This window comes from Myxocyprinus asiaticus, chromosome 37 (genome assembly GCF_019703515.2).
Source record: "Myxocyprinus asiaticus isolate MX2 ecotype Aquarium Trade chromosome 37, UBuf_Myxa_2, whole genome shotgun sequence".
Classification (NCBI taxonomy): domain Eukaryota; kingdom Metazoa; phylum Chordata; class Actinopteri; order Cypriniformes; family Catostomidae; genus Myxocyprinus; species Myxocyprinus asiaticus.
The window spans coordinates 42,217,501-42,245,469 of record NC_059380.1 but is presented as its reverse complement, the minus strand read 5'-3'; the positions used below and the strand labels follow the sequence as shown (position 1 = coordinate 42,245,469).

At 40.7% G+C, this 27,969-nt stretch overlaps 1 protein-coding gene across 2 annotated transcripts in view; it reads right to left on the bottom strand.

Annotated features, from left to right (window-relative positions):
* Positions 1 to 107: 107 nt before the first annotated feature.
* Positions 108 to 27,969, bottom strand: part of LOC127427811 (atlastin-2-like) — a 36,122-nt gene continuing 8,260 nt past the window's right edge. The window contains exons 2-14 of one of the 2 annotated variants that reach the window (XM_051675614.1): positions 23,085 to 23,350; positions 19,306 to 19,440; positions 18,862 to 18,966; positions 16,648 to 16,698; positions 14,877 to 14,933; positions 14,164 to 14,256; positions 12,907 to 13,045; positions 12,468 to 12,595; positions 12,097 to 12,153; positions 7,148 to 7,219; positions 6,631 to 7,062; positions 2,741 to 2,755; positions 108 to 2,610 (exon numbers count right to left, since the gene is read on the bottom strand). In XM_051675614.1, the coding sequence (XP_051531574.1) occupies positions 2,500 to 2,610; positions 2,741 to 2,755; positions 6,631 to 7,062; positions 7,148 to 7,219; positions 12,097 to 12,153; positions 12,468 to 12,595; positions 12,907 to 13,045; positions 14,164 to 14,256; positions 14,877 to 14,933; positions 16,648 to 16,698; positions 18,862 to 18,966; positions 19,306 to 19,440; positions 23,085 to 23,350 (1,661 nt within the window). In that variant the 3' untranslated portion in view covers positions 108 to 2,499. The remainder of the gene's footprint in view (positions 2,611 to 2,740; positions 2,756 to 6,630; positions 7,063 to 7,147; positions 7,220 to 12,096; positions 12,154 to 12,467; positions 12,596 to 12,906; positions 13,046 to 14,163; positions 14,257 to 14,876; positions 14,934 to 16,647; positions 16,699 to 18,861; positions 18,967 to 19,305; positions 19,441 to 23,084; positions 23,351 to 27,969) is intronic. The other variant, XM_051675615.1, reaches the window with a different exon arrangement.

Below are 27,969 nucleotides of genomic sequence, written 5' to 3'. Positions count from 1 at the left end.
GTGCTCAATGGGATTGAGATCCGGGCTCTTCGCTGGCCATGGCAGAACACTGACATTCCTGTCTTGCAGGAAATCACGCACAGAATGAGCAGTATTGCTGGTGGCATTGTCATGCTGGAGGGTCATGTCAGGATGAGCCTGCAGGAAGGGTACCACATGAGGGAGAAATGCACAGCGTTGAGATTGTCCACAATGACAACAAGCTCAGTCCGATGATGCTGAGACACATCGCCCCAGACCACGATGGACCTTCCACCTCCAAATCGATCCCACTCCAGAGTACAAGCCTCGGTGTTACGCTCATTCCTTCGATGATAAACGCGAGTCCGACCATCACCCCTGGTGAGACAAAACCGCGACTCATCAGTGAAGAGCACTTTTTGCCAGTCCTGTCTGGTCCAGCGAAGGTGAGTTTGTACCCATAGGCGACATTGTTGCTGGTGATGTCTGGTAAGGACCTGCCTAACAACAGGCCTACAAGCCCTCAGTCCAGCCTCTCTCAGCCTATTGCGGACAGTCTGAGCACTGATGGAGGGATTGTGTGTTCCTGGTGTAACTCGGGCAGTTGTTGTTGCCATCCTGTACCTGTCCCGCAGTTGTGATATTCGGATGTACCGATCCTGTGCAGGTGTTGTTACACGTGGTTTTCCACTGCGAGGACGATCAGCTGTCCTTCCTGTCTCCCTGTAGCGCTGTCTTAGGCGTCTCACAGTACGGACATTGCAATTTATTGCCCTGGCCACATCTGCAGTCCTCATGCCTCCATGCAGCATGCCTAAGGCACGTTCACACAGATGAGCAGGGACCCTGGGCATCCTTCTTTTGGTGTTTTTCAGAGTCAGTAGAAAGGTCTCTTTAGTGTCCTAAGTTTTTATAACTGTGGCCTTAATTGCCTACCGTCTGTAAGCTGTTAGTGTCTTAAAGACTGTTCCACAGGTGTATGTTCATTAATTGTTTATGGTTCATTGAACAAGCATGGAAAACATTGTTTAAACCCTTTACAATAAAGATCTGTAAAGTTATTTGGATTTTTACAAAATTATCTTTAAAATACAGTATCCTGAAAAAGGGACGTAAAAAAATTACTAAAAAATACTAAGAAAAGTATATTTGTTTTCATTTTGAATCAAGGTTTTTTTCTTACCATATTGGCAAAAAAAGAAGCATAAATGTTACTCAGTTGTTGGATTTCTCCAAAAACAAGACAAAATATCTTTTTATTTTGCTTCTCAAATAAAAGTGTCTTGTTTTCCAGTAAAAAAAACACAAAAAAGTCTAAATCTTAAAACAAGACAAAAGTACTCTGTATACATTATATAGTTCATATATATATGTACATATTCAAATCCCACTAATAAAATATTGTGTGTATATATATACACACACACACACACACACACACACACACACACACACACACACACACTACCGGTCAAAAGTTTAGGGTCACTTACTCATTCTTTTCTCATTTTAGAATAATAGTAAAGTCATCACAACTATGGAATAACAGAAATGAAACTATGGGAATTATGTTCCAAAATAAATCCAAACTATGTTATACTGTATTTTAGCATCTTCAGAGTAGCCACTCTTTGCAGAAATGCACTCTGGGCATATATGCTGACATATACTGCATGTACATAATATACTGTATGTGTTTTACATAAATTGTCATGCATCAGATTTCTGTAGGGGAAGAAAATTATTTTTTTGCAGAGAATAGTGTTTAATTAAAGATTAATAAACTCTGTAAAAATAGTTTATTATTAGTTCATGATACTGCATTGACTAATATAAATACAACCTTAATGTAAAGTGTTTCTATAGCTTCAAACACAACGCAGAGACAAACCCAGCAACATGAGTTAATATACAGTGAATCATTTTAATCAAATTGAAAAATAAATTAAATGAAATATAAATGAAATTAAACAATAATAAACATTCCGATGCTTGTCAGAAAAGGTGGAATTTGTTCTTCCTGCTACATCAACAAAAGAAAGGTATAGAAAATGTCTCGTATACATTAATATCTCATGCCGTATTTGTGAGTTTAAAAAAATCGACACTGTACAGTAAGAGAGCATCCGTCAGCTCTGGTGTTCGGATGGAACGATTAAAGCAGAGAGACTAGAGGAATCATTGGTACATCAGTAATACTGTTCAATGTCACGAGACTCGCTTTTATATCGAAAAATCAAAATTCAGGGGTCAGAGTCGCAGTTTGACACATGAGCGTCCTGAGAGGAGCGTTACATCATTTTACGTGACGCGCTCTGATGGAGTCGAGGATGTTCTCGTCCGTGTACTAATCACCGAACGGCTTCAACATCTGAACACACAAATGACAGATGAAGAGGAAGAGCGTGGAATGCAGGAAGGAAAGAGAGATGAAGACCTTGTGAACCCCTCAGAATGATTCTGTGTGAACGTGCTGACCTGCATTTACAAACACACTGCGGAGAGAGGCGACAGTCCTAAAAAGCAGAGCATTATGGGCTAGTTTCTTTTCTTCACATTGTTGTTTGAGGACAGTCTCTGCCGCCGGGCGGGCTTCAGGGTGCCCAGTGTCACTTTACTTCGGGCAACTTCAAACAGTTTGGAAAAGACCTACAACAAGAGATCCCAGTCAGTTATTATCACACACACACACACACACACACACACACACACAGCTGGGATATGAATACAAGTGATTAGAGAGGTCAGAGGTCACTAGAGGGCAGAGTTCACATCTCACCTTCCTGGGCGTCCTCTGTTTGAGCACAAAGTGAGAAGAAAGTGAGACATTAAAAAGAGGAAGAGACACAGAACACTCACTGAGAGATTAAAGCCCTGCAGGTGTTTAAAAGAAAAATGATGCAGGATCATCTATTATTGAAATAAAAGAGTCATGACTCAAAACTCAAGTGCAAATAGCTTCTTTTTAAATATTTCCTCATTTGCAAATTAATTTGGATAAAAGCTTCTGCCAAATCAGTGGTATTCAAACTGGAGTCCAGGAACCCCCAGGGGGCGCTAGGAAGGTCCATGAAATAAATGAAAAAAAGTTTGACATTACCAGATGAGACATTATTACCATTAGTGGTCAGCTGAAATACTGCATCGGCCGACACATTTTCCAAGACACGTCTGAGACATGTAAATGACCAATCACAGTTCATTTGTTGTTACGTGCCATCATGTTTCCACAATAATCGACTGGAGTACAACAATGTGTCGTTTAAACTGTCCTGCGTATCAGAGCTCTCTCTCTCCTCAATAGTTCCCTGAAACTGTTAACGGTCTTGTCTAATGATACGAGGGAAATTATCAATAAAACATTTCGTTTAATGTCAGGAAATATGTGGATATCTCATTTAAACAGATTTAATTCAAGAACCTCACAAAACTTGAGCAAATCCAGCACTCGTATATCTTTCTCTATCAGTCTGGATCTCTGGTGAATATTTCATGATGGTCAGTCCATGGCACTTCAAGTTGGTGATCCAGGCCGAGTAAACTGAAACGGTTAGTAGATTGCTGCTTGTGCTGGATATGAAGCGATAGAGCAACTTCAAAAGACGTGCTCTAAATATATAAATGTCTTATTCACTGTGTACTGTATGTACAATTGGTTTGATTCGGTCTTTAGTGAGAAAATGTGATTGTTAATGTGCACATGCTGTCAGTGGTTGCTGGACTACTGTGTGCACTGTTGATATATAATCATTTCCTTGTGTGGAAATAATTAATCAAATAAGACTAAACAGAAACCAGGAGAAATGGCTTTCTTATTTTTTTTAAAGATTTATTTTTCCAAAGTTAAAAGAGTAAATATAGAGCTAAATTAAATTTGTTGTTTTTTAGCAATTTTATGTGTAAGCTATGATTGTATTAAATTGTGTGATATATCGGCCACCCTGCTCTCTGGATATCAGCAATTAAAAAACCCATATCAGTCGACCGCTACTTTTTATTCTGCTTTCTAAAGACTGGCAATCATGATTATATTTTTCCTCAGTTTTTAACTGCAAGAAATAATATATCTGTATGTATACTGGTGGCCAAAAGTTTGGAATAATGTACAGATTTTGCTCTTATGGAAAGAAGTTGGTACTTTTATTCACCAAAGTGGCATTCAACTGATCACAATGTATAGTCAGGACATTAATAACATGAAAAATTACTATTACAATTTGAAATAAATGTTCAGAACTTCTTAAACTACTTCAAAGAGTTCTCATCAAAAAATCCTCCACGTGCAGCAATGACAGCTTTGCAGATCCTTGTTATTCTAGCTGTCAGTTTGTCCAGATACTCAGGTGACATTTCACCTCACACTTCCTGTAGCACTTGCCATAGATGTGTCTGTCTTGTCGGGCACTTCTCACGCACCTTACAGTCTAGCTGATCCCACAAAAGCTCAATGGGGTTAAGATCCAGAACACTCTTTTCCAATTATCTGTTGTCCAATGTCTGTGTTTCTTTGCCCACTCGAACCTTTTCTTTTTCCCATAAGGCCTGCACCCCTGAGTCTTCTCTTTACTGTTGTACATGAAACTGGTGTTGAGCGGGTAGAATTCAATGAAGCTGTCAGCTGAGGACATGTGAGGCGTCTATTTCTCAAACTAGAGACTCTGATGTACTTATCCTCTTGTTTAGTTGTACATCTGGTCTTCCACATCTCTTTCTGTCCTTGTTAGAGCCAGTTGTCCTTTGTCTTTGAAGACTGTAGTGTACACCTTTGTATGAAATCTTCAGTTTTTTTTGGCAATTTCAAGCATTGTATAGCCTTCATTCCTCAAAACAATGATTGACTGATGAGTTTCTAGAGAAAGCTGTTTTGCCATTTTTGATCTAATATTGACCTTAAGACATGCCAGTCTATTGCATACTGTGGCAACTCAAAAACAATCACAAAGACAATGTTAAGCTTCATTTAATGAACCAAATATCTTTCAACTGTGTTTGATATAATGGCAAGTGATTTTCTAGTACCAAATGATCAATTTATCATGATTACTCAAGGATAAGGTGTTGGAGTGATGACTGCTGTCTAAATTTGATCAAAAATGACTTTTTTCAAATAGTGATGGTGCTGTTTTTTACATCAGTAATGTCCTGACTATACTTTGTGATCAGTTAAATGCCACTTTGGTGAATTAAAGTACCAATTTCCATCCGAAACAGCAAAATTTGTACATTATTCCAAACTTTTGGCCACCAGTGTATGTTTGTGGTTAAATATTTCTTGAAAGTTTAGCGGTCACCTTTAGTTTGATCACAGGGGGTGTACGGTGACATTCTCAGTAAAGCTGCTTTGGAACAATTGTGAAAGCATTTATTTAATTTAATTAAAAAGTTTTTCTTGACAAGGAATTTTGGAATATAATTTTTACATATAGTTTGTTAATGATTCATTTTGGCTTTAGTACACTGACAACAAACAGTATTTATCTCACACAGTAAAGTTGGTGCTTTTTACATGGACATATAAAACCATCTTTATATTTTAAGAAGGGGGGCTCCCTCACAAGACTATCATCATATTTGGGGTCCTTGACATCAAAGTTTAAAAAATCTTTTGCATAGACTTAGTTTGAATGCAAGCGTTCTGAAGAGTTTGAAAGCATCTTACTAAATAATACAGTAAAAACCTTTTTATAACCAAAGACCCTTTCAAGGCAAGTCAGTCCACTCTTTGGTGATCTTTGGAACGCTCTCAGGCCACTATTTCTCTATGTAAACAAGTGGTATACAAGTGCAGCTCCTATCTACTTGAATGGGGAAAGACTGAAATCTCCAAAACAGTCAAGATTATGATCAAAGAAAACATTTCAAATCAGCAGTAAAATCTGATGACACTAGTATCATAACTTGTGCTCCTTTAGCTCAGATCACACTTAAAAACACTATTTTCAGGCTGCTTCAGCTAATGCATGTTGTTGAGTTGATTGACAGGTGATATCTGAATCTAAAAGGTGATTGACTCTTTTACCTGTGAGGCAGGACTTCCTGTCTACATCTGTTGACCGTTCCAATACGTCCGGGGACTATTTTTAGAAGTGCTTGTGTTACTGATGTAGTTCCTGTAGATTTGCTCTATGTAAACTGTGTCTTCCTGGTTTCCTTACGGACAGCCAATTCTTATGTATTGTCTAATGACCAATATGATGCCTGATATTATACATCTACTGTATACTGCTTTATCAGTTTTCAAATACAAATAATCTTCAGACCAAGTGTAATAGCATGCTTCAGGTGAAACCACGCAGTAAAATAATGTCCATTATAAAAGATCTAGTTCATTCTATTAGCGTTTGGTGCTTTTGAAACTGGGCAGAGCAGAAGCTTACTGTTTGAAATGGAGAAAGTTAAATTATGGCTGATACTGATACGGCCGCCAATATATCATGCATCTTTAGAAAATGGTCAAGAAAAAGTACATTTTGGCATAAGGAACCAAACTAATATCCAAAAGTGAACATCTGGGAAAACAATATAATGAAAAAGTGTAGAATAGAAGCCCTTGAGATGAGAGCTTGAGCTGTACTACAGACAGGAAAGAAATACACAAATGAAGTGTTTGAGTCACATGATGTGTAGGAGTGGAATGAAGTGATTGTGTAAAGGAGCTGTAACACACACCTGTTCCCACAGCGTTTCTGCCACCTGATCGATGAAGCTGCCCACCTCTCTGAACTCTCCAGAGTATTTGACATATGCCCAGGTGCACAGCGACACCAGCGCCACACCCATGATCATATTACACATCGCCGCCACAGAGTTTATGCCCACAAATCCCGTCACCAGAGAGACCACGTACATGACAAACATCACAGCAAAGAGCGTGGCGGGCGTGCGTGCGGCGTAGAAAATGTTCTTTCCGTCATTGTGTTTGATGAAGTTTGCGTACACCTCGTCGATCTCGTGCTCAAGTTGCTCCTGATAGCGCCGGCAGAACTCCTCGCCACCCATCTTCTTCACCGCACGGAACTGACGAATGCAATTCTGCTTGAACTCGTTGTGACTGCACTCCAGATTGGCCGGTGCCATGTACGGTTTATCACCTCCACACACCTGCAGACAGGAAGTAAACAATCAGAGGTTTCGCACGCAGAGTTCATGTTAACGTGTTTGAGAGCTGTGGTGTGTTCTGGTTTACCTGCTCCATGCTTCTGCTGTAAGTCTCTTTAGCTCCTGCGACAGCTGCGAGGTTATTCGCTTCAGCTGTCGCCTGATGAACAAGAAGAGAAATGATGGAACGTTTTTGAAGCTGATACAACAACTCAATTCACACTGCACACCACCAGTGTAAAGTTAACAAACATTTGTGTGAAGTGTATGTTTCTTATGATCTCTTTTTTGGGAACTATCAAGAGTAACGGTTTATTCCAGGGCTTTTGCAGAAAGTGCCGTTCTCGTTTACATGATGTTTCAGAATGCTTGTTTCCTTACGCCGCTTAAGGGCTAAAGAGAAAGAGGTTTAACACATCCAGGTTCCTCCTGGAGAACACGGCTTAATGTGGTCATGTAAACACATAAGCGACGTTTTGATGAATGTTTGAAGAGTGCACATGTGTGTGAACAGACCGGGATAAGAAACGTCATAGGATGGAGCCCAACAACATGTCAACACAGCTGGAAGAATTCAACATTTCTGGGAGTACAGTGGGAAAATCACATACACTATAAACTACACCCATTTATAAAACACCAATGTAAAATATCGACTGTCCCTCACGTTCACGTATATGTGCTCATACATTGGGGGAATCCTGGTGTTTGACGTAAGAGGGAAACCCCACTATTGCAGCACAATTCAGCTGCAGGTCATGATAAAAAGTGAAGGAAACAAACACAGCAACAACTCTGAAAATAAAGCAAAGCAACAGAGAAAACAAATAGCAAAGTCGTCCTCGGACGCCATGTTTGCTATTCACACAAAGGTCGCAGGGAAATGACGTAACTGTGGAGAAAACCACTTACTGACCGAGCCGCCTGAATACACGAGTAAAGAGAAAGCCGATAACACCGATTTCTCATGTGCACCGATTTCGAGCCTTAATTTTCTGGAGTCCATGAAAACATAGTCAATGTATTCTGGGATTGTCTGAGAGGGTGTGATTTTGATTTTGGCCGAAAGGAAGCCCCTTATAATGCATTTGTTTAAATGGCAGGGACAATACAGAATAGCACGGTTAAATGAAAATATAATGCAGCAGATGCGCTGTATAGAAGCGTTTAGATGCTTAAGCATCGATATTGATGAAAAATGTTCCCCTACATGAAAGTGGTTTTAGGAAGCCACTGGTTATAAAAATACTTTTTTTATGCATCTTTTGTTTTAAGGTTAATTTTTTTTAGACAGTAAGTGGAAGCTCTGAATGCACAACAAAATCTAAAATGGTTTATTACAATCATGAACAGTTCATGAACAGTTTGACCACTGAAAACTAATGAGCAAGCTCTGACAGTTATTGGGGACATTTTTTCATCAGAGTAGGGAAGCACCAAAATTTCGGCCACCGAAACAGAAATGCTGGCTTAAAATGTGAACAGAAACAGTTCATTTAAAATGCGGTAACAGAAACACTCACATGCAGAAAAAGCATCGTTTAAGTTGCACACTTAAGTCCACATCCCCAGAAGAGAAGAGATCGCTCTCTTGATCATTAATGAAGAGTGTTTTCCAGCACTGCAATAATGTGTTATTGTACATCGTGATCATTACTGACAAACTCCAATATGACAGTAAAGAAGCATAAAAGCGCCATTAAAGTAGTCTGTATGACTTGTGCATTATATTCAAAATCTCCAGAAGCCAAACAATAGTTTTGTGAATCACAAAAGATATAAGTCAAATATAAGTAAAGGGTTAAATAAACAAGTAAAGGATTAATAAGTAAAATAAGTGTTGTAGTGTTAAGACATTTATACTACATTTTATTATTGTATAATACAATTAGAATGAAAAACAACAATATTTATAATAACTGAGTAATGTGATATTCTATCACAAAGTGAACACGAGAGATCCACTGAAGAATCCACTCCACATTCCAGGTCCACATACACAGAGAATTACTGTTAATATTGCTGCTGCATTATCCAGTAGAGTAGATAACAATCAAGATATATTTAATAGGCTATTACTATTCTCTCTATCACTCACACACACAGTGACTCACACACTAACTCACTCGCACTCACTCACACACACGCACTCACACGCACTCACTCACGCACTCGCTCTCACACGTACTCGCTCTCACACGCACTCGCTCTCACACGCACTCGCTCTCACACGCACTCGCTCTCACACGCACTCGCTCTCACACGCACTCACTCACACACGCACTCACTCACACACACACACACAGTGACTCACACACACACGTGACTCACTCGCACTCACTCACACGCACGCACTCACACGCACGCACTCACACGCACGCACTCACACGCACGCACTCACACACGCGCTCACTCACTCACTCACGCATTCACTCACACACGCATTCACTCACACGCATTCACTCACACACACAGTGACTCACTCGCACTCACTCACACACACGCACTCACTCACACACACGCACTCACTCACACACACGCACTCACTCACACACACGCACTCACTCGCACACACAGTGACTCACTCGCACTCACTCACACACACGCACTCACTCACGCACACGCACTCACACACGCACACGCACACGCACTCACACACGCACTCACTCACACGCACTCACACGCACTCACACACACGCACTGACTCACACACACAGTGACTCACACACACAGTGACTCACTCGCACTCACTCACACACACGCACTCACTCACACACACGCACTCACACGCACTCACTCACACACACAGTGACTCACACACACAGTGACACACTCGCACTCACTCACACACACGCACTCACTCACACACACGCACTCACTCACTCACACGCACTCACTCACACGCACAGTGACTCACACGCACAGTGACTCACACGCACAGTGACTCACACGCACAGTGACTCACTCGCACTCACTCACACACACGCACTCACTCACACACACGCACTCACACGCACTCACTCACACACACAGTGACTCACACACACAGTGACTCACTCGCACTCACTCACACACACGCACTCACTCACACACGCACTCACTCACTCACACACAGTGACTCACTCGCACTCACTCACACACACAGTGACTCACACACACAGTGACTCACTCGCACTCACGCACTCACTCACACACGCACTCACTCACTCACACACAGTGACTCACACGCACTCACTCACACACACAGTGACTCACACACACAGTGACTCACTCGCACTCACTCACACACACGCACTCACTCACACACACGCACTCACTCACTCACACACAGTGACTCACTCGCACTCACTCACACACACGCACTCACTCACACACACGCACTCACACGCACTCACTCACACACACAGTGACTCACTCGCACTCACTCACACACACGCACTCACTCACACACACGCACTCACACACGCACTCACACACAGTGACTCACTCGCACTCACTCACACACACGCACTCACTCACAGGCACTCACTCACTCAGTGACTCACACACTCACACGCACTCACTCACACACACACGCACTCACTCACACACGCACTCACTCACGCACTCACGCAGTGACTCACTCGCACTCACTCACACACACGCACTCACTCACTCACACGCACAGTGACTCACTCGCACAGTGACTCACTCGCACACACTCACACGCACTGACTCACACACTCACACGCACTCACTCACTCACACAGTGACTCACTCGCACACACAGTGACTCACACACTCACACGCACTCACTCACACACACAGTGACTCACTCGCACTCACTCACACACACTCACTCACTCACTCACTCACACACACGCACTCACTCACACACACAGTGACTCGCACTCACTCACACACACAGTGACTCGCACTCACTCACACACACAGTGACTCGCACTCACTCACACACACAGTGACTCACGCACTCACTCACACACACAGTGACTCACGCACTCACACACACACACAGTGACTCACGCACACAGTGACTCACTCGCACTCACACACACGCACTCACTCACACGCACTCGCACGCGCACTCACTCGCACGCACGCACTCACTCGCACGCACGCACTCACTCGCACGCACTCGCACGCACTCACTCACACACGCACTCACTCGCACACGCACTCACTCGCACACACTCACTCGCACTCACTCACACACACGCACTCACTCACTCAGTGACTCACACACTCACACGCACTCACTCGCACACGCACTCACTCGCACACACTCACACACACTCACACACACTCACTCACGCGCACGCACTCACTCACGCGCACGCACTCACTCACGCGCACGCACTCACTCACGCGCACTCACTCACACACGCGCACTCACTCACACACGCGCACTCACTCACACGCGCACTCACTCACTCACACGCACTCACACGCACACTCACTCACTCGCACACGCACTCACTCACTCACTCACACGCACTCGCTCACGCACGCACTCGCACACGCACTCACACGCACACGCACTCACTCGCAAACGCACTCACACGCACTCGCTCGCACACTCACTCACTCGCACACGCACTCACACGCACACGCACTCACACGCACTCGCTCACTCGCACTCGCTCGCACACGCACTCACTCACTCGCACTCGCTCACACACGCACTCGCTCACTCGCACTCGCTCACTCTCGCACTCACACATTCTCTATCCCTTAAAAAAATAGCATCTAGAATTTGTTCAATTATTCAAAACAAAGTTTCATTTTCACTTTTTGTGTCCAGAATTTTCATTTTGGTGCATCACTAGTTCAGAGTGTCAGCTATTGTTGAGTGTAGTTTTTAATGACTTTAAACATTGCAGTTCCACTACACTAGGTCTCTGAGGATTCAATAAACCGATTTAAACAGTGTTTGTTTTTAATTCTGGTGGTAAATTATTCCATAGGCAGTATAGTTGTGCTGCCTGCTGTACAGCTTTATCACAGTGATGTACAGTAGAAGTGTCACTGGATTCATACCTGTAACATGGATTTGGGATGAGGCAGTTCTTCCCCCTGATAGATCTTCATGTACGCCTGAGACAGATAAACACACGGCTCAAACCTCACAGATAATGTGGATTATTTGCACACAATTGTCTGCCACTTTTATCCAAAGTGACTTACAGTGCAAACAAGGTTTATATTTTATCAGTACATGTGTTTCCTGGGAATCAAAACAGCACGCTTGGTAATGCTAACGCTTTAATCTACCAACTACAGGAACAGACTGATGCCTTTGTCCAACCCCTCTTATAAATATTAAATAACCTTTTGCAGCCACATTATCACATAATTAAAGCACACAAACTTAAACGTGGTCAGTGAACATGCTGCAAGTAAACTCTTACTTTGAAATATTGTACAAGATCTCGACACGTGACTTTAGATCCTCCGATCTCTTTCACCACCAGGTTCTCTGGAGACAACAGCAGCGGAACCAGATTCACCAGCTCTCGCTTGAACTCGTCATCAATATCTATAAACATACAAACATCATAAGAGAAGTTTCATTTATTATGAGGATGGGACTAGTACACAGACCAAAATTATGATTTGATGCCACTGACCTTAAGTAAGGGTTAATGTACAATCAGTTGGTCATTATGGCAAATAAAGTGCTCCCCAATCACACTGAAGGGTTTGAGATAATGACCAGCTGACTGTACGTGAGCCCGCTTATTAACAGAGAGTTTCCCCACAATCAGCTCAGAAACATAGAAAAACAGTGCCGATTCAGTTTGTAATGTAGTGGCATCATTCAGCCTGTGGGTGGCGCAGTTGTCTCACCTATTAACCTGCCATCAAAGTAAGGGTTAGTGGCCACTTTCAGGCCAGGGTGAGGCAGCAGGAAGCAGCTGATGTTGGAGAAACACGAGTGAATATGTTTCCTCACGTTCTGAAGTTCTTCATGTTGATTCTGTTTCACCTGAATCAGAACAATTCAACACGCTACAGTTCACGAGAAAAATGTGACAGCTACGTAAGAGATGATCCACGGCTAGGTGTGCGTTAAATGATTTGAAATGCACAACGTGGAGGCAGAGAACCCCCCGAAGCAGAGTGCATTTAAAATCTTTTAACGCACACCTAGCCGTGGATTATCCCGCTTATACCATGGTCACTTGCCAGAATTGATTAGTTACAGCTGTCAGACTTTTTGCAGCACAAATTTTGACTGGAAGAATAAAAATGTACGGTTAATTTGATCTAAGGCCCGTTAGATCTGCAGCTCCGCCTGTTCTAAATCAGACACAGAGAACAGTAGTGCGACCACACTCTTGGTCAAACCTGTGAATTTAATTGCACAATCCAGAATTAATAATATCCACAGAATATAGAGGGGTTGGCACTCCAGAGAAAATGTATAATTGAATTTTATTCATTTCACAGTAAAAGTAGCACTTACTGTATAATAAGAGGGAAACCATTCAAAACACTCTGGAACCTGCGGATTTGGACCTCTGAGACATCGGTATGTTATCCATCAAAGCTGCACGATTGACTGAATTATGAATTAAATCGTAATTTGTCTTTGCACGGTAGTGCTTCCTGCATTTTATAAACAAACAGCGATCGTTCTTCAGCGTTTGAGTCAGAGATGTGTGAGTGTGAGCCTCTAGTGGCGGCACTTCAGCACAGCAACATAATATACACAACACATTACAGTTTAAATCACCTTGCATCGCCTTGCTGGACAGTGAAAGACGCATTTAATAGGTCCTGATTTCAATCTCTCACCCTCCGTGCAAAACAAGCTGAATTCCACTATATTAGCTATGCTAATGACAGTGGTTAGGAAATGTTTTCAATTACTACAGTTCACTCTGCTTGCTCTGTAATACTATGTTGCTATGATTACAAACAACGCATTAATATCAAACGGTGATTAAAACCGACCAGAACTACCTGTGTATTCAGCGGTTTGAACTGTACGCATTTCATCCAATCAGAAGTATTACATAAGACCATGGTACAAATTATATTCATTCATCCAAATCAAAACAGGCATGTGATAAATATTTCCTCATGTATCATGTGACTCACCTGCAGTCTCTTCTCCAGAAATTTGTTCCCTCCGTCCAGACCATAAGTGTGTTCATACGGGTAACTCCAGTCTCGTATGAGAAACATCAGCGACTGCACAAATCAAACACACCATCACTGCAGCGTCACACAAACACATTTCAGTGGTATTACTGCTCTCTCACACACACACTCACACACACGCTCGCACACTCACGCACGCACACTCTCACACATACACTCACACACTCACACATACACTCACACACTCACATACACACACACACACACACACACACACACACACTCACATACACACACACACACACACACACACACACTCACACACACTCACACACACTCACACACACTCACACACACTCACACACACTCTCACACACACACACACTCACACACACACTCACACACACACTCACACACACACTCACACACACACTCACACACACACTCACACATACACTCACACACACACTCACACACACACTCACACACACACTCACACACACACTCACACACACACTCACACACACACTCACACACACACTCACACACACACTCACACACACTCACACACACACTCACACACACACTCACACACACACTCACACACACACTCACACACACACTCACACACACACTCACACACACACTCACACACACACTCACACACACACTCACACATACACTCACACATACACTCACACTCACGATACCTGGAATGGTTTCAGATAGATGTCCTCCATGGCAAGTCTGCCGTACTCTGTGAAGAGCTTCAAAACAAGAAAAAAAGACAATAAAATCAATGATTCAGAAACAGTACAGATGAAACTTGCTTTATATTTCATTATCTAATGCAGTGGTTCTCAATTGTTTTGGGTCACTCCCCCTTTTGAAACTAGAAGAACTTTTGCACCCCCTTGCTCTGACTGCGCACGTCGAACGGTCCGACTCAAAAAGAACCGAATGAGCCGGTCTCACGAACTGTCGAAGTTTGCAGAGGATTACTGAGGACTTGCTGAGTGTTGAGACGTTAATGGCAGTAGCCGAATAAAACATTTATAAACCTACAGATGTTTGTTTCTGTGTTATTTTAGAATTATTTAGGAAATATTTGCAAATGAAGGCCTTGAGACTTAAGTAGGCATTTTTACTCGATGATGTAACTAATACAAACAATTAATAAAATATAATTTTTCTAGTTGTGTTTCTAAGTGATGGACATTTTCAAGAAATCTGAATTTCATGAACTTATGTATCGGCAACAACATACTAAAACGAAATTGAAAGCAGAGGACTAGAAGCCTGAGACAGAGTTTGAACGAGTTGGACTCATACAGACTAGGCCGCTCTTACGAGTTACTAGACCGGTTACTGAACTAAAGAACCTGTTCGACATGAACAAATCAAACTGGACGGCAGCCTTTCCAGCCCTGTCTGACTCAAAAAGAACCAAGAACCGATGAAAGAACCGATCCCAGAAGTGATGAGCATGCATGTGCCAAGGACTTGAAATGTCCGTTTCTTTACTAACTAACTAAACGTACTTGTGCATGCAGACTTTATTTACGCTGAATCATGGTTTCTGGTGAGTTGAGTAAGACTTGTTTAGTTTAATAACTTGTTCTCTTTAAATGCTTTAGAGACAGAACATATTCATGTTTGTGCATCAGTGTCTGTATTGGCTGCTTTAGGTGCTTTAGTCTTTTTTTAATCCAAGATATAATAAATATTTGTCAGTGGTATTCGAGGATCACAGAATGAAACACTGATGACAATTAACACCCTTATTATTATTATTATTATAACTTAATTGAATAAAAGGTGATAATCATCAATATGTGTTCACAAATGGCTTTCTTTCAACGTTTCAACATGAATACCATAACACTGGGATGTTAGAATTACGTAAAAGAACCGCTGGATAAAGAACCGGTTCATGGAAATGACTTCCCATCACTATCACTTTTGCTCACCCTTATGTCGTCTCAAACTTGTATGACTTTCTTTCTCTACACAACGAAGATATTTTAATGGAAATATGATGTCTGTAGAAAAATACAATGCAAGTGAATGGTGACCAAATTGTCAAGCTCCAAAAAGCACATTAAGGCAGCATAAAAATGTTTAATCCATATCTTCTGAAGCGATCCGATCGGTTTTGGGTGAGAACAAACCAAAAAACAACTCCTTTTTCACTATAATCTTAACATCAGCAGTCTCCTTGGCGATCATGATATCATGATTTCTTCATGCTGCCTTGTCCACGTCCTTTTTGGAGCTTGAAACGTTTGTCACCGTTGACTTGCATTGTGTGGACAAACAGACATCATCATATCTCCATTAAAATATCTTTGTGTTCCACGGAAGAAAGAACGTCATACGAGTTTGAGACGACACGAGTGCGAGTAAATGATCAGAGAATGATACATTTTGGCTGAACTATCCCTTTAAGTGTCCAAATACTTTTAGAACAGAGAGTCTCACCTGAAGATGTTGCAGATCATCTTCCTGAACATTTTGGGACAAATTATAAACCTGTGAATAAAAACAGAGCAAACACTGAGTCTTCTGCATACATGAACTTCACACGTCATACAGACTAGAGGTCTGCAACCAGACCCGACCCTGACAAACGGGTCAGTTTCCAAGTATGGGTTTGGGTTTGTGATTTCAGCATCTCGTGCAGGACTTCCACATTGTTTAGACACTTATCAAGTTAAAAAGAACTTCAGTTTTTAAAAATGCATCATGAGACACAAGCGTTCGGTTTCGTTGCGCTGTGTCCATCTTTTTTTAGCGCAAGTGTCACAAATATTCAACGTTCTGAAGAAGGTTGCAAAGAGGACTTCGTGTCACATGATTCCAGATGTGTATGTTTACTGTTACTATACTGTTACAAATGTTCCCCATCAAAGAGTAAGTGCAATCTTGGCACTAGTTGTGATGTGACGTGCTCAGCAGCCACAGAAAAATTACATCCTCATAACGCTTATAATACGGCTGTGTCCAAAAACTGGAAAATGCTGCCTTCAGAGGCTACATACGGAGGTAGGGTGAAACTAAGGTGCTTTTCAAACTGTTCTGAGACCAGTTTCCTTAAGAGTTCCATTCATTCATAAAAGCTGTCGGTTAAGCTATTAGCTTGCAAGTTAGCTGCCTACGTTTTCAGATTCAGCCAAAGTGCACGCAGTAATGGTGGGCTACACTAATGTGAATTTTTGCTCAAATATTATCTATGTGTGGCCTCCCTTTCATGTTACTCTACCTTGAGCCGGGTAGTTTGTAACAATGCATTACTAATTATTTGACTATGATTTTTAATACATTGCTGTAATCAATTGTTTAAATAACCATGACTCAAGAGTTCATGTTTGTTTATTGGATTACTCAGTGTAACAAAGTTTGTGATGGGGTGCAGGGAGGAGGTGGGAGACGGTGAAATCCAACTGAAAAGGTCATTTTTTTTTTTATATACTTTTCAGTATTTAACACACACTCAATGTTTGCTTTTCAGCAGAACTCGTTTCTGGTTCACACACGCTGGGAGCTCAGCTCTCTCCCCTTCACTGGCGTCTGGCTCGTTCTTAAACCCATCTCCACTCTCACTGCAGTGACAAACAGCGGTTAGAGACAATCATTGCCAGGTGATGATCCTTACGGATCTCATCTCCTAATCTCGCTGTCCATTCACAAGCCAGTGCTCAACTCAGGCTGTCAAATGCATAAGATTTGCACTTGAAGTGCAGGAAACATGTTTCTTATCGTCATCTCTTGCTGTCTCTCAAAAAATTATGTGTGAGTTAAGTTTGTTTCTGACCTCACGTGAGTGAGTGCTTGAGCCGCTTGCTGTCACTTCAGGCTAGGGTTAGCTGTGATGTCAATAGTATGAGACAGGAAAAAACTTCACCAATTCAATTCAATTTCATGCTTTTAGGAACCCACTAAAAAAAAAAAAAAAACAGTCCCTGAAGAAAGATGTAGTGCAATGTAATGAAATGTTTTTGATCAAAATGTTTCTTGTAAAAAACTTATTTCGTCAGAATACATGGTTGTTTTTGAACAGCCGTGAATGGGCAAACATTCTCTTAAAGGGACAGTTCACCCAAAAATGAAAATTCTCTCAACATTTACTCACCCTCATGCCATCCCAGATGTGTTTGACTTTCTTCCTTCTGCTGAACACAAATTAAGATTTGTGAAATACTGATCAGTTTCTCACCCACTTCTATCATATCACTTCTGAAGACATGGATTAAACCACTGGAGTCTTATGGATTACTTTTATGTTTCCTTTATGTGCTTTTTGGAGCTTCAAAGTTCTGGTCACCATTCATTTGCATTGTATGGACCTACAGAGCTGAAATATTCTTCTAAAAATCTTCATTTGTGTTCAGCAGAAGAAAGAAAGTCATACACATCTGGGATGACATGAGGGTGAGTAAATGATGAGAGAATTTTCATTTCTGGGTGAACTGTCCCTTTAAGCACCGGAGGGTGTAATTCCTACATCTGTTAGCAGTGGCTAACAGGAACCTGCTAACCTGCCAATTCCTGCCCCCTTTGATGCCTACAATGCTTCAATAAAATACAGCCTACTGCAACAAATTTACTTGCTTGAAGAAATAACGGGTCAATTTTGGGCTTCATTTTAAGGTCTGTGCAGACCTCTAATACAGACATATGTGATGTGTGTTTTACCTGTACAGAGCTGGTCATGGTGCTGAGGGCAAACAGTGTGGCACAGTCTTTGATGGTGGACTGACTGTCAAACGCTCCCTGCGTGTCCAGTAGCAGCACTGCCACCTGCACACACACACACACACACACACACGTCTGATTTCACACATAAACACACTAACAAACATTAACTATCATCATTAAAGGACTACACACAGAGCAACAGTCTGCTCAAATCTGCTCAAAAACGAAACTATGGAAGGGGAATCAACTGTTTAAGAATAATCTCAGTTCCATTAAGCCATGTCGAGTTTTTCCTCACACAACTATATTCTCACAGTGAACACATGCTGGTTTCCAGGAGTTTTTTATGGGCTAGACAGACATTCCATAACGTCTCTCATCAGAGTGATTAAGATGCTGTGTTTTTCTAGGGAGAATGGTTTGATGTGAGCTCATTTTTACCTTGCTGCCATCAGGTTTCTCCACCACAAACACGTCGCTCCAGGCGTGAATGCCTGTCGTCTCACGCTCACAGCCGCCACGCCAGGTGAAACCAGTCAATGGCTCATCATCACCACCCAGCCACAAATCTGAGCTCTGATGAAGGACAAAAAGGCAAATAACTCTTAGTGTGAAGATACATATACACACTAATACATAGTTTAATGTATACTTAGTTTTCAAATGGCATTTATGTTTTATATATATATACACACACACTCTGTATATACATGCACACACAGATTTAGTTTTTATTAAAACAAAGTATATTACAAAAAAATATTACATATAAACATTACTGATGCAAATGGTTTTTTTTTTTTAACTACACGTTGTCATATGAACAGCCTGTCAGTCATTATACTGATTTAGATTTCACAAATCTTAAGAACACAAAACGGCTTGTGCAAACCGCTCTGACCGATTCAGTGAACTGATTCATAACACGTGAGTTTGTCTATTCATTAAAAGAACTGGTTCAAAAGAGTCATTTGCTCGTGAATCGGACTCTGTTTTTATGAAAGATGTGTTTCCTTGGCATTATTTTGTGATACACAATCTTTATGTCATTGCACTAAATTTAAACTGTAAGATCACAAATTTATTTTGCTGTGGATTCAGTAGCAATGGACCACTACTGCTGGAAAACTCAAAGATCAGTTTGGTAAATGTTGCGGAGCGTTTCACATTAAAGCTTTCGGAGTGGTCCTGAGTGCATCTGATGTCAAAAGCTATCTTTTTATGCATCGTGTAAAACAGTTTGAAGTTCATGTGAAAACACAACTTAGAGTAAACAGGAGTCTACGAAAACAATCTACATTAAACTTGGTGAAACCATTTGGTAACTTCTTTCAATATGTGCACACCACAGACTTGAGGCTCTATATTCATGAGCGTGCTAAGCACAGCAAAATATAAAGTGTTGTGAAAAACACTACAGTATATAAGAGTTCATTGTACTATGAAAACATACTGTAAGTTTCAGAACTCAAAACTTCCTCCTCACTGCAAAAACAACTTTTATTGAAACCAATCTGCCAAAACGACTCGTTCTCAACTTCCTCCACATTGTGATGTCATTTGCATCTGACCGCCTCCACAACAACACAACCACACCTACTTTACCTTATCACTTCTGTAGCCCCGCCCAGCAGCGGTGAACAGTGAGATGACAGGTCACTCAAGAGCAGAGAGCCAATCAGAACAGTGGGTGTGTACTGTCAAGTCTTAAAGGAGAAGTAGCAGCAATACCGGAGAATCTCCACCAATTTCGACCCTTATTTGTTTGACACAGAGTATTTGTGACAGACCTCCGACTGAAGAGAGTGAGACCTCACTGAAAACATTCAGTAAGTGCAACATTATCAGCCAAATATAGGAGTTTTTAACCAGCTCGTGAGATGCTGGCTTCAATAAACTGTTATGAGAAAGTGTTTGGACCGGTACAAAGCAGACGGGGTTATCCGGCGCAATGCCACAAATAGAAAACAAGCGATTTACAGAATGTCCGGTCGCTCACCACGGCTGCTTAGGGAAAAAAACTATTAACGTAGAAAAGATACCTTTTATCGCGTGTCATTTGCCATCATGTTGGTTTGTGTGCAGCTGTGTTGTGTTCTGTAGTCACTATCGCTGTGGAGGACCTGTTTTTAGATAGACAAAGTGAGTTTTCGCTTGAACGCCCCATCTCGGAGCGGGAACTGTGCATTCTGTTGGTTTCTTGCAGTCTCATGAGCGCACACAGAACAGCAACAGTCGGTCAACAGTTTCACTAAATAATACATTAGATTTAGATCTGTCTCTCACCAAACCTTATCGTATGCTTTCAGAACAATCACGAGTAGGCCTTTCGTGATTATTAAATAATCGTTTGATCATGGTTATTTGATCTAACTGCGCCCTTATGAAAATCGAGAGTTCATGGAAAATTTGACGCAAACTTGCCACTGATCATTTTCACATAAACATTTTCCATTGTTGCCAAAGGTTTGCTGGAGGTTCTCCACTAACGGCAAAGAGCTGCAAACTTCTGGCAAACATTTGTGGCAAATCAAAAGCTCATTTGCATGTGAAGATTACGAGTGGCAAATTTGATGCACGTTTAGATTTTTTGTAAGGGTGGTTATTGTGCACTTTAAATTCCAATCATATTTTAATGCCCAAATAAGGGAATTTTAAGTGAATGTATAAATGCCATGAACGGCACGTTTGTGTGTCTCATTCAGTTGAACTCTGAGCGTCACTGAGCCGCACCGCGGACGTCAACCAGAGCATATAAATATAAAAACACCAAATAGAAACTTTGATAGTGAACACAAAGCGCTCCGGCTTCATTTTAAACAATCATATAATGACAAATGTTCCTGGTCATAGTGGGTTCATGCACACAGTGTTCATGACACGCAGTGACACGGAGGAGGAGACGCACGCTTACTCGATTTCTGTGGAGTGATTCAATTATAGGACAAATAAGAGCTTGTGGGTTTAATCAAAGAACATTAAAATAACGTGAAAGTGAAGAAATTAGGACAGAAATATTTTACTATTGCGTAATATAATATACAATAATATAATAAAACAAATATAAATACATTATTTTTAATCAAAAATCCAATACGAGTTACTAAAACAACAGTGTAAATGTAAAATTGACCAAAAAGAGAGACATATTTGAATTATTTAGAAATATTTTGATATTTAAAACATTATTTTTAATGTCATTCATACATTTTTAAAGCCTTAAAAGGAGATCATATATCTCTATTTTATTATTTGATTCATATATTTGAAGTTAAATATGTAAAAATGACTTCGTCAGGTGTATGAAGCACACATGCACCTCAAGAAATATTACAAGTTATATGACAATTAATCGTGAAAGCCTAAAAGAGACAATTAACCATCATAATCGCAATTATTTGTTTGACAACTAACCGTCATCATTTCATGATTGTGACAGCTCTAATCATGAGTCTCATGGAATAATTTATTAGACTTCTGAATTATAATTTTGCATGTTTTTGAAGATTGAAGAGGTGGTCACCATAAACTGCCATTGCATGACATCACTGAGCACAACATTTATTTACGATTTCTCCCTTTGTGTTCAGAAAAAGAAAGAACAGGGGTCTGGGTATCTCAGCGAGTATTGACACTGACTATCACACCTGGAGTCGAGAGTTTGAATCCAGGGTGTGCTGAGTGACTCCAGTCAGGTCTCCTAAGCAACCAAATTGGCCCGGTTGCTAGGGAGGGTAGAGTCACATGTGGTAACCTCATCGTGGTCACTATAATGTGGTTCATGCTCTCGGAGGCAACTGAGATTCATCTTCTGCCAGCCGGATTGAGGCGAGTCACTACACCACCACGAGGACTTAGAGCGCATTGGGAATTGGGCATTCCAAATTGGGGAAATACTTTTTAATCCATGAATAACATTGCTTCTGTTTTTTATTAAACATCATAAACTTTTTTTTTAAAATTAGTTTTACTTTTTTTTTTTTTCTGTACTCACAGAACGACGCAGACACACCAATGCAGAACTATAAATGCAAACCCCAGTGTTGGCCACTACAGAGTCGGTTCGACGCAGAAGAATAAACCAGCTGTCAGTGTAGGCAGCAGATGTCGAGGTAGCTCACTAGGTTTTGGAGCAGATCACATAAGATGATATGGGCGGGTCCGAGTAGCTGCTAACAGCTTGTTGAAGTGCTGTCGTCATGTATTGTGTGTTTTCTCACCTGGTTGTACATGTATCTGAGCATGAAGTCCAGCAGAAATGATTTGCCCTTGCGGAAAGCTCCAGCAACAGACACCACCACCACACTGAGATCTCTCACATGATCCTGCAGGAGGATTCGCTCCAGAGCATCTTCATCCAGATTAAACTCGTGATTGTCCTCGTCTGCAATGACGATCTGGACTGGTCTGGACACTTCCACCTCCTCCAGCAACGGCTCCTCATCTGAAGTCATTTTACGCAGGACATCCTCCACACCAGACACACCTGCACACACACACATAATTACACAAATCTGTCAGTATTTCTGGCAGCAGCACCATCTGATTTCTCTAAAAACAAACTTCCATTAATATCTGAGAAATACTCAAAATTCCCAGCAATGACATCAGAGATTGATCTTGAAAACAATTGTGTGACATGAGTTTTGAACGTCAAAACTTTTCACAGAGATCAAAGTCCGGTAACAATTAAACATGTAAACATGCCAAAATGGGACCTCATTTATAATTCTGCGGTTTGTTACGGTTGCATTTTGGGAAGGTGCCTTGCAGCCCGACTGGTTAGAGGGGGGCACAGCTTGTGCCAGGACTGTAAGGAGAGGATTATGAGGCATTCACACAGGACACATTCTTGTGTTCAAAAAGCAGGTAGATGGAGTCCAGCTGAATAGGTCAGAACGCAGCGTCTTGAGACAAGTTATTTAAAATGTTACAATTCTACCTTGACACTTAACGTGGCATTTAACTTGTCTTAAAAACGCAACACTCATGCTATACATGACACACTGATATATAATGCAACTATCATAGACGACTTATCTGTAGAACTAAATAATCTAGTCAAAATGACCAAAACACACGTGCTTTAATCCAGATGCTTCACACATGAACATTCCAATCAGACACTGCAGCGTCATCACACATGCACTATATGGCCAAAAGTATGTGGACACCCGGTGGGCCCTGGCTCACCGTAAGCATTCCAGTTCATCCCAACTGTATTAAAAAGTGGCTCAGGTCGGGGCTTTGTCTAGGTCAGAGAAGATCTTTCAAACAAACCATGTCTGTCATGTCTAACCCTTTAGCGTAGAGCAGCTGTGCTGATTGCAATGTTACTCAGAATCAAACAGGCTTTAAGATCTACTATAAAAAGAAAGGTACATTTGGACAAAGTAATATATACTGAGTATAAGGTTGCTGCTTAAAAACACACCCTATAAAGGGCTCAAAGGGAAGATTTCTTGTCTAGTTCCCTCTATACCTAGAGAGGTGACACACTCCAGTGGGTTTGCTATAAATACAAACCAGCCCATATCACATCAGGCAACATCATTTAATGAACACTTACACAGCAGCACACAGCATTAACACAGTATTCTACAGGCACTGGTTCAGGGTGAGCTAGAGACCCGTGTTAGCTGCTCAAACAACCAGCACAGAGAGTTTAAGGGCTTTTAGGAATCACACTTCATCACGGTGACAGCTACTACATTTAAATACAGGCGTGAACCCATTAAATTATCACTTCTTGTGCGTAAATAATACAGGAGTCACTGCTATAGAGCGCAACAGTCGGGTTCCGGAAGTAAAAAATCTCATTTAGTTTTTCCAGAGGTGAACTGATTTATAAAGAAAACTTATAAACCTTTAAAGACAGAACTACTGTGAGCTCAGAGGCTGTTCATGGCTTCTGTTAAGCAGTCTGCGTTATTTCAACTTCATTACAAAAAAAAACCTTTATAGCGGAATTTCTGTTGAAGAACTACACTACCCATAATCCTGAAGAGAAATCCACCAATCAGAGAATCACATCAAAAGAGCTCTGCAGCTCCGCCCACTCCCATGATGCACTGTGACTGACATAATCGAGTCACTCTCCCTACACTCTCAAACTACTTATACATCAAAAATTACATCTCGATATTTTTCAACCTATTGACAATATTTAATATATATCTAGATAATTATGTATTTGCATTGAAATGGCTAAAAAGTGATTTTATATTAAATCAGAGGACCAATCATTTATTCCAAACATTGAAGCCATTGTTGTCAAGTACATTCAATATTTTAAAGGCATTAAATAAAAATCATGAAGACATGTATCCCATAATTTGTTACTAATGTAAATAAACAAGGGGAAATGAGATTTAATCATTTTAATTGACATGCACTTTTATATTTACTGTATATTTTATATACAAATACATGCACCGGATCATGTCTTTATATCGCAGTCTTTTGCAGTTTAATAATCACATATGACCAACTCACGGTTATCATGTTATTTTGATTAATTGTGCAGCCCTGAAGGATGGTGAAATGAGTCTAATGATGTGCTTTTTAAGAAACATCCTTTTATATCATCAGCAGAATGATCGCAATTATATTGTGAATATTGAATAAGCTTTAATTTGGGTATATCTTAAACTATTTTGTTTCTATAATTATAATCAACAACTTTAAACCAGTTTTTTATTCAATGACATCATTTGCAATGCATCATGGGATTGTAGTTCATTCCCTCATTAAAGACAGTAAGTACACAGTCTTGTATCTTTGTCTTTTTGTACGCTTTTCAAACACTTTTTGGCTTCAAATCAAAGTTTGTAATGTTGTGATTCACGTCGGAGCTGGTTGCTTTGCTTCACGAACTCTTTTATGAAGGATTTTATGAAATCCCAATGGAAGATGTGAAGGGGGACATATTTCCAGAACAAAGGTGGCTGAAAAAGAGGCTGGGCACAGTTGCGCTCTTTTATCCCAAACTCCCAATGTTTAACAGTGATCATCATAGCAACATTATGGTGTCTTGTGGCTATAAACAAGAAACATGGATGACAACAGTTTCACCCATTTACCATTAGCCATTCTGCCCAAAGTAATATTAGCAGCCGGACACATCTCATTGATCAGTTGTTAGTAAACAGCCATTGACAGAGGTGCCATCGAACCGCTGATTTAAACATTGTGTCCTCCATATCTCACTGCATTAATAACTAGTTGTCCAGCTTGGTTCTGTACACAGATTTTGTGTAAATTATGTCATCACTATCTGAAGGTTTCAGGAGTGAATTGGGTTGTAAAATGCAGTTGTCACTTTTACAAATGAACAGACTCTAATGAACAGAACGAGATGCATCCTTCAGAAGTGGAGTGACAACTGTGTTCAGTAGTAGTGTGAATGTTCAACCTGATCCATTATGTACACTGTTAAACTCACACTACACACGAGACACTGAGAAGTCTGGGTGGAGAGGTGTGTGTGGTTGAGTGAGAATGAGCTATCAAACAGCAGAGACACAGACAGACAGGAATAGTAAGGAGGAAGAGAGATGATACCGAGGACAAAAGTCACAGTATTTCCCAAAGGATCTTCCATTCATCCTCAGAAGAGACAGCGAATCTGTAAATGCTCCGCCCCATGTTACACCATCTCATGTTTCAGCTGAAGACTATGGAGCCCTGTGGAGCACAGGGAGGGAATGCACTCTATGCACGGCCCGTAGACTATGCATTTCCAGTAAAATCTCAGGGCGATAACGAGCTTCCAGTATCGTATTCAGCCATAATGAAAGTGTCAAAAGAGAGTTGTAGCAAACTACTCTTATTTCTAAAATAAAATAATCACAACAAATGTGATTTTATTTAGTAATAGTATAAAAAACAATATCTCAGTAATGAGCTCCAAAAATGTATATACATACAATTTGAAGCTTGCAGAATGGCCGAGCACTGCTATCCACCTTTTTTCCTGAACGCAGAAGTGTTCCACGATTGGACTGTTTTCAATTTCCAGTCTCCAGTGTTCACTTGCATTAGCGTAATGTGATGTTTAAGGTATTACATTTGCAAATATTGTCAAAAAACATACTTCAGCCGATACCTCACAGAGTCGAGATGACCGTGCCTCACCTGAGCGTGTACATGAAGTGATGGTCAGAGGTTAGTTCTCCGCTGGATCGCTCGTTTTGGCAGTTTTTACTTGGCGTCTCAAGACCAGAAATAGAAAACAGGCAATTAGAATCAGCATGCTGCCCAGTCGTTGCTCAGGAAAACAAAGTATTTACATCCAGCGATTGTACAGTGATTACAAGTGAGAAATACAACAACACAACGGTTCATGTCAAAGAAAACACAATCATCAGAAAATGATGTTAGGGACAGCTGCTCATCTGAAGTTTTAACGCCATCACTGAGAACACTACACACAGAACTGATTTTTATATTTTCCCCAGAGTCAAATTATGAGATTACATGATTAAAGCACCATATCCTTCTGAGGACAAAAAAGACTAGGAAAAAAACACAGGTGAGGATTGATTAATTAGTTTTTATTCATATAATCTGTAATATCACACCACAATATTCAAAAATAACAGTAATGATACAATAAGACAAATGGAAACACTTTACAATAAGGTTGCATTTGTTAACATTAGTTAACATGAACTAACGAACAATATTTTTACAGTTTTATGTCAATTTCAACATATATACAAACATTTTAAAAATCAAAAGTTACATTTGTTAACATTAGTTAATGCACAATAAACTAATATGAACTACTGAACAATGAATAATTGTATTTTTATGAACAAAGATTAATAAATGCTGTAAAGAATATGTTAATTGTTTGTGCATGAACCTAATGCATTAACTAATGATAACAAAACGAACCTTATTGTGAAGTTTGACCTTACAATTGAATCTATATTTATTGTGTCAAATTATTATGTCATCGTTAAGGGTGCCTTTTTTGCTTTTTTGAATATTAAATAAAAAAGGAGAATAAAAAGTTCACTTCTCATAAGCATTTGTCCATCATCAGTGCTCTCTTCAGTCCGGCAGTGTGCTGCACATGACAAATCTTTCAGAATCGGG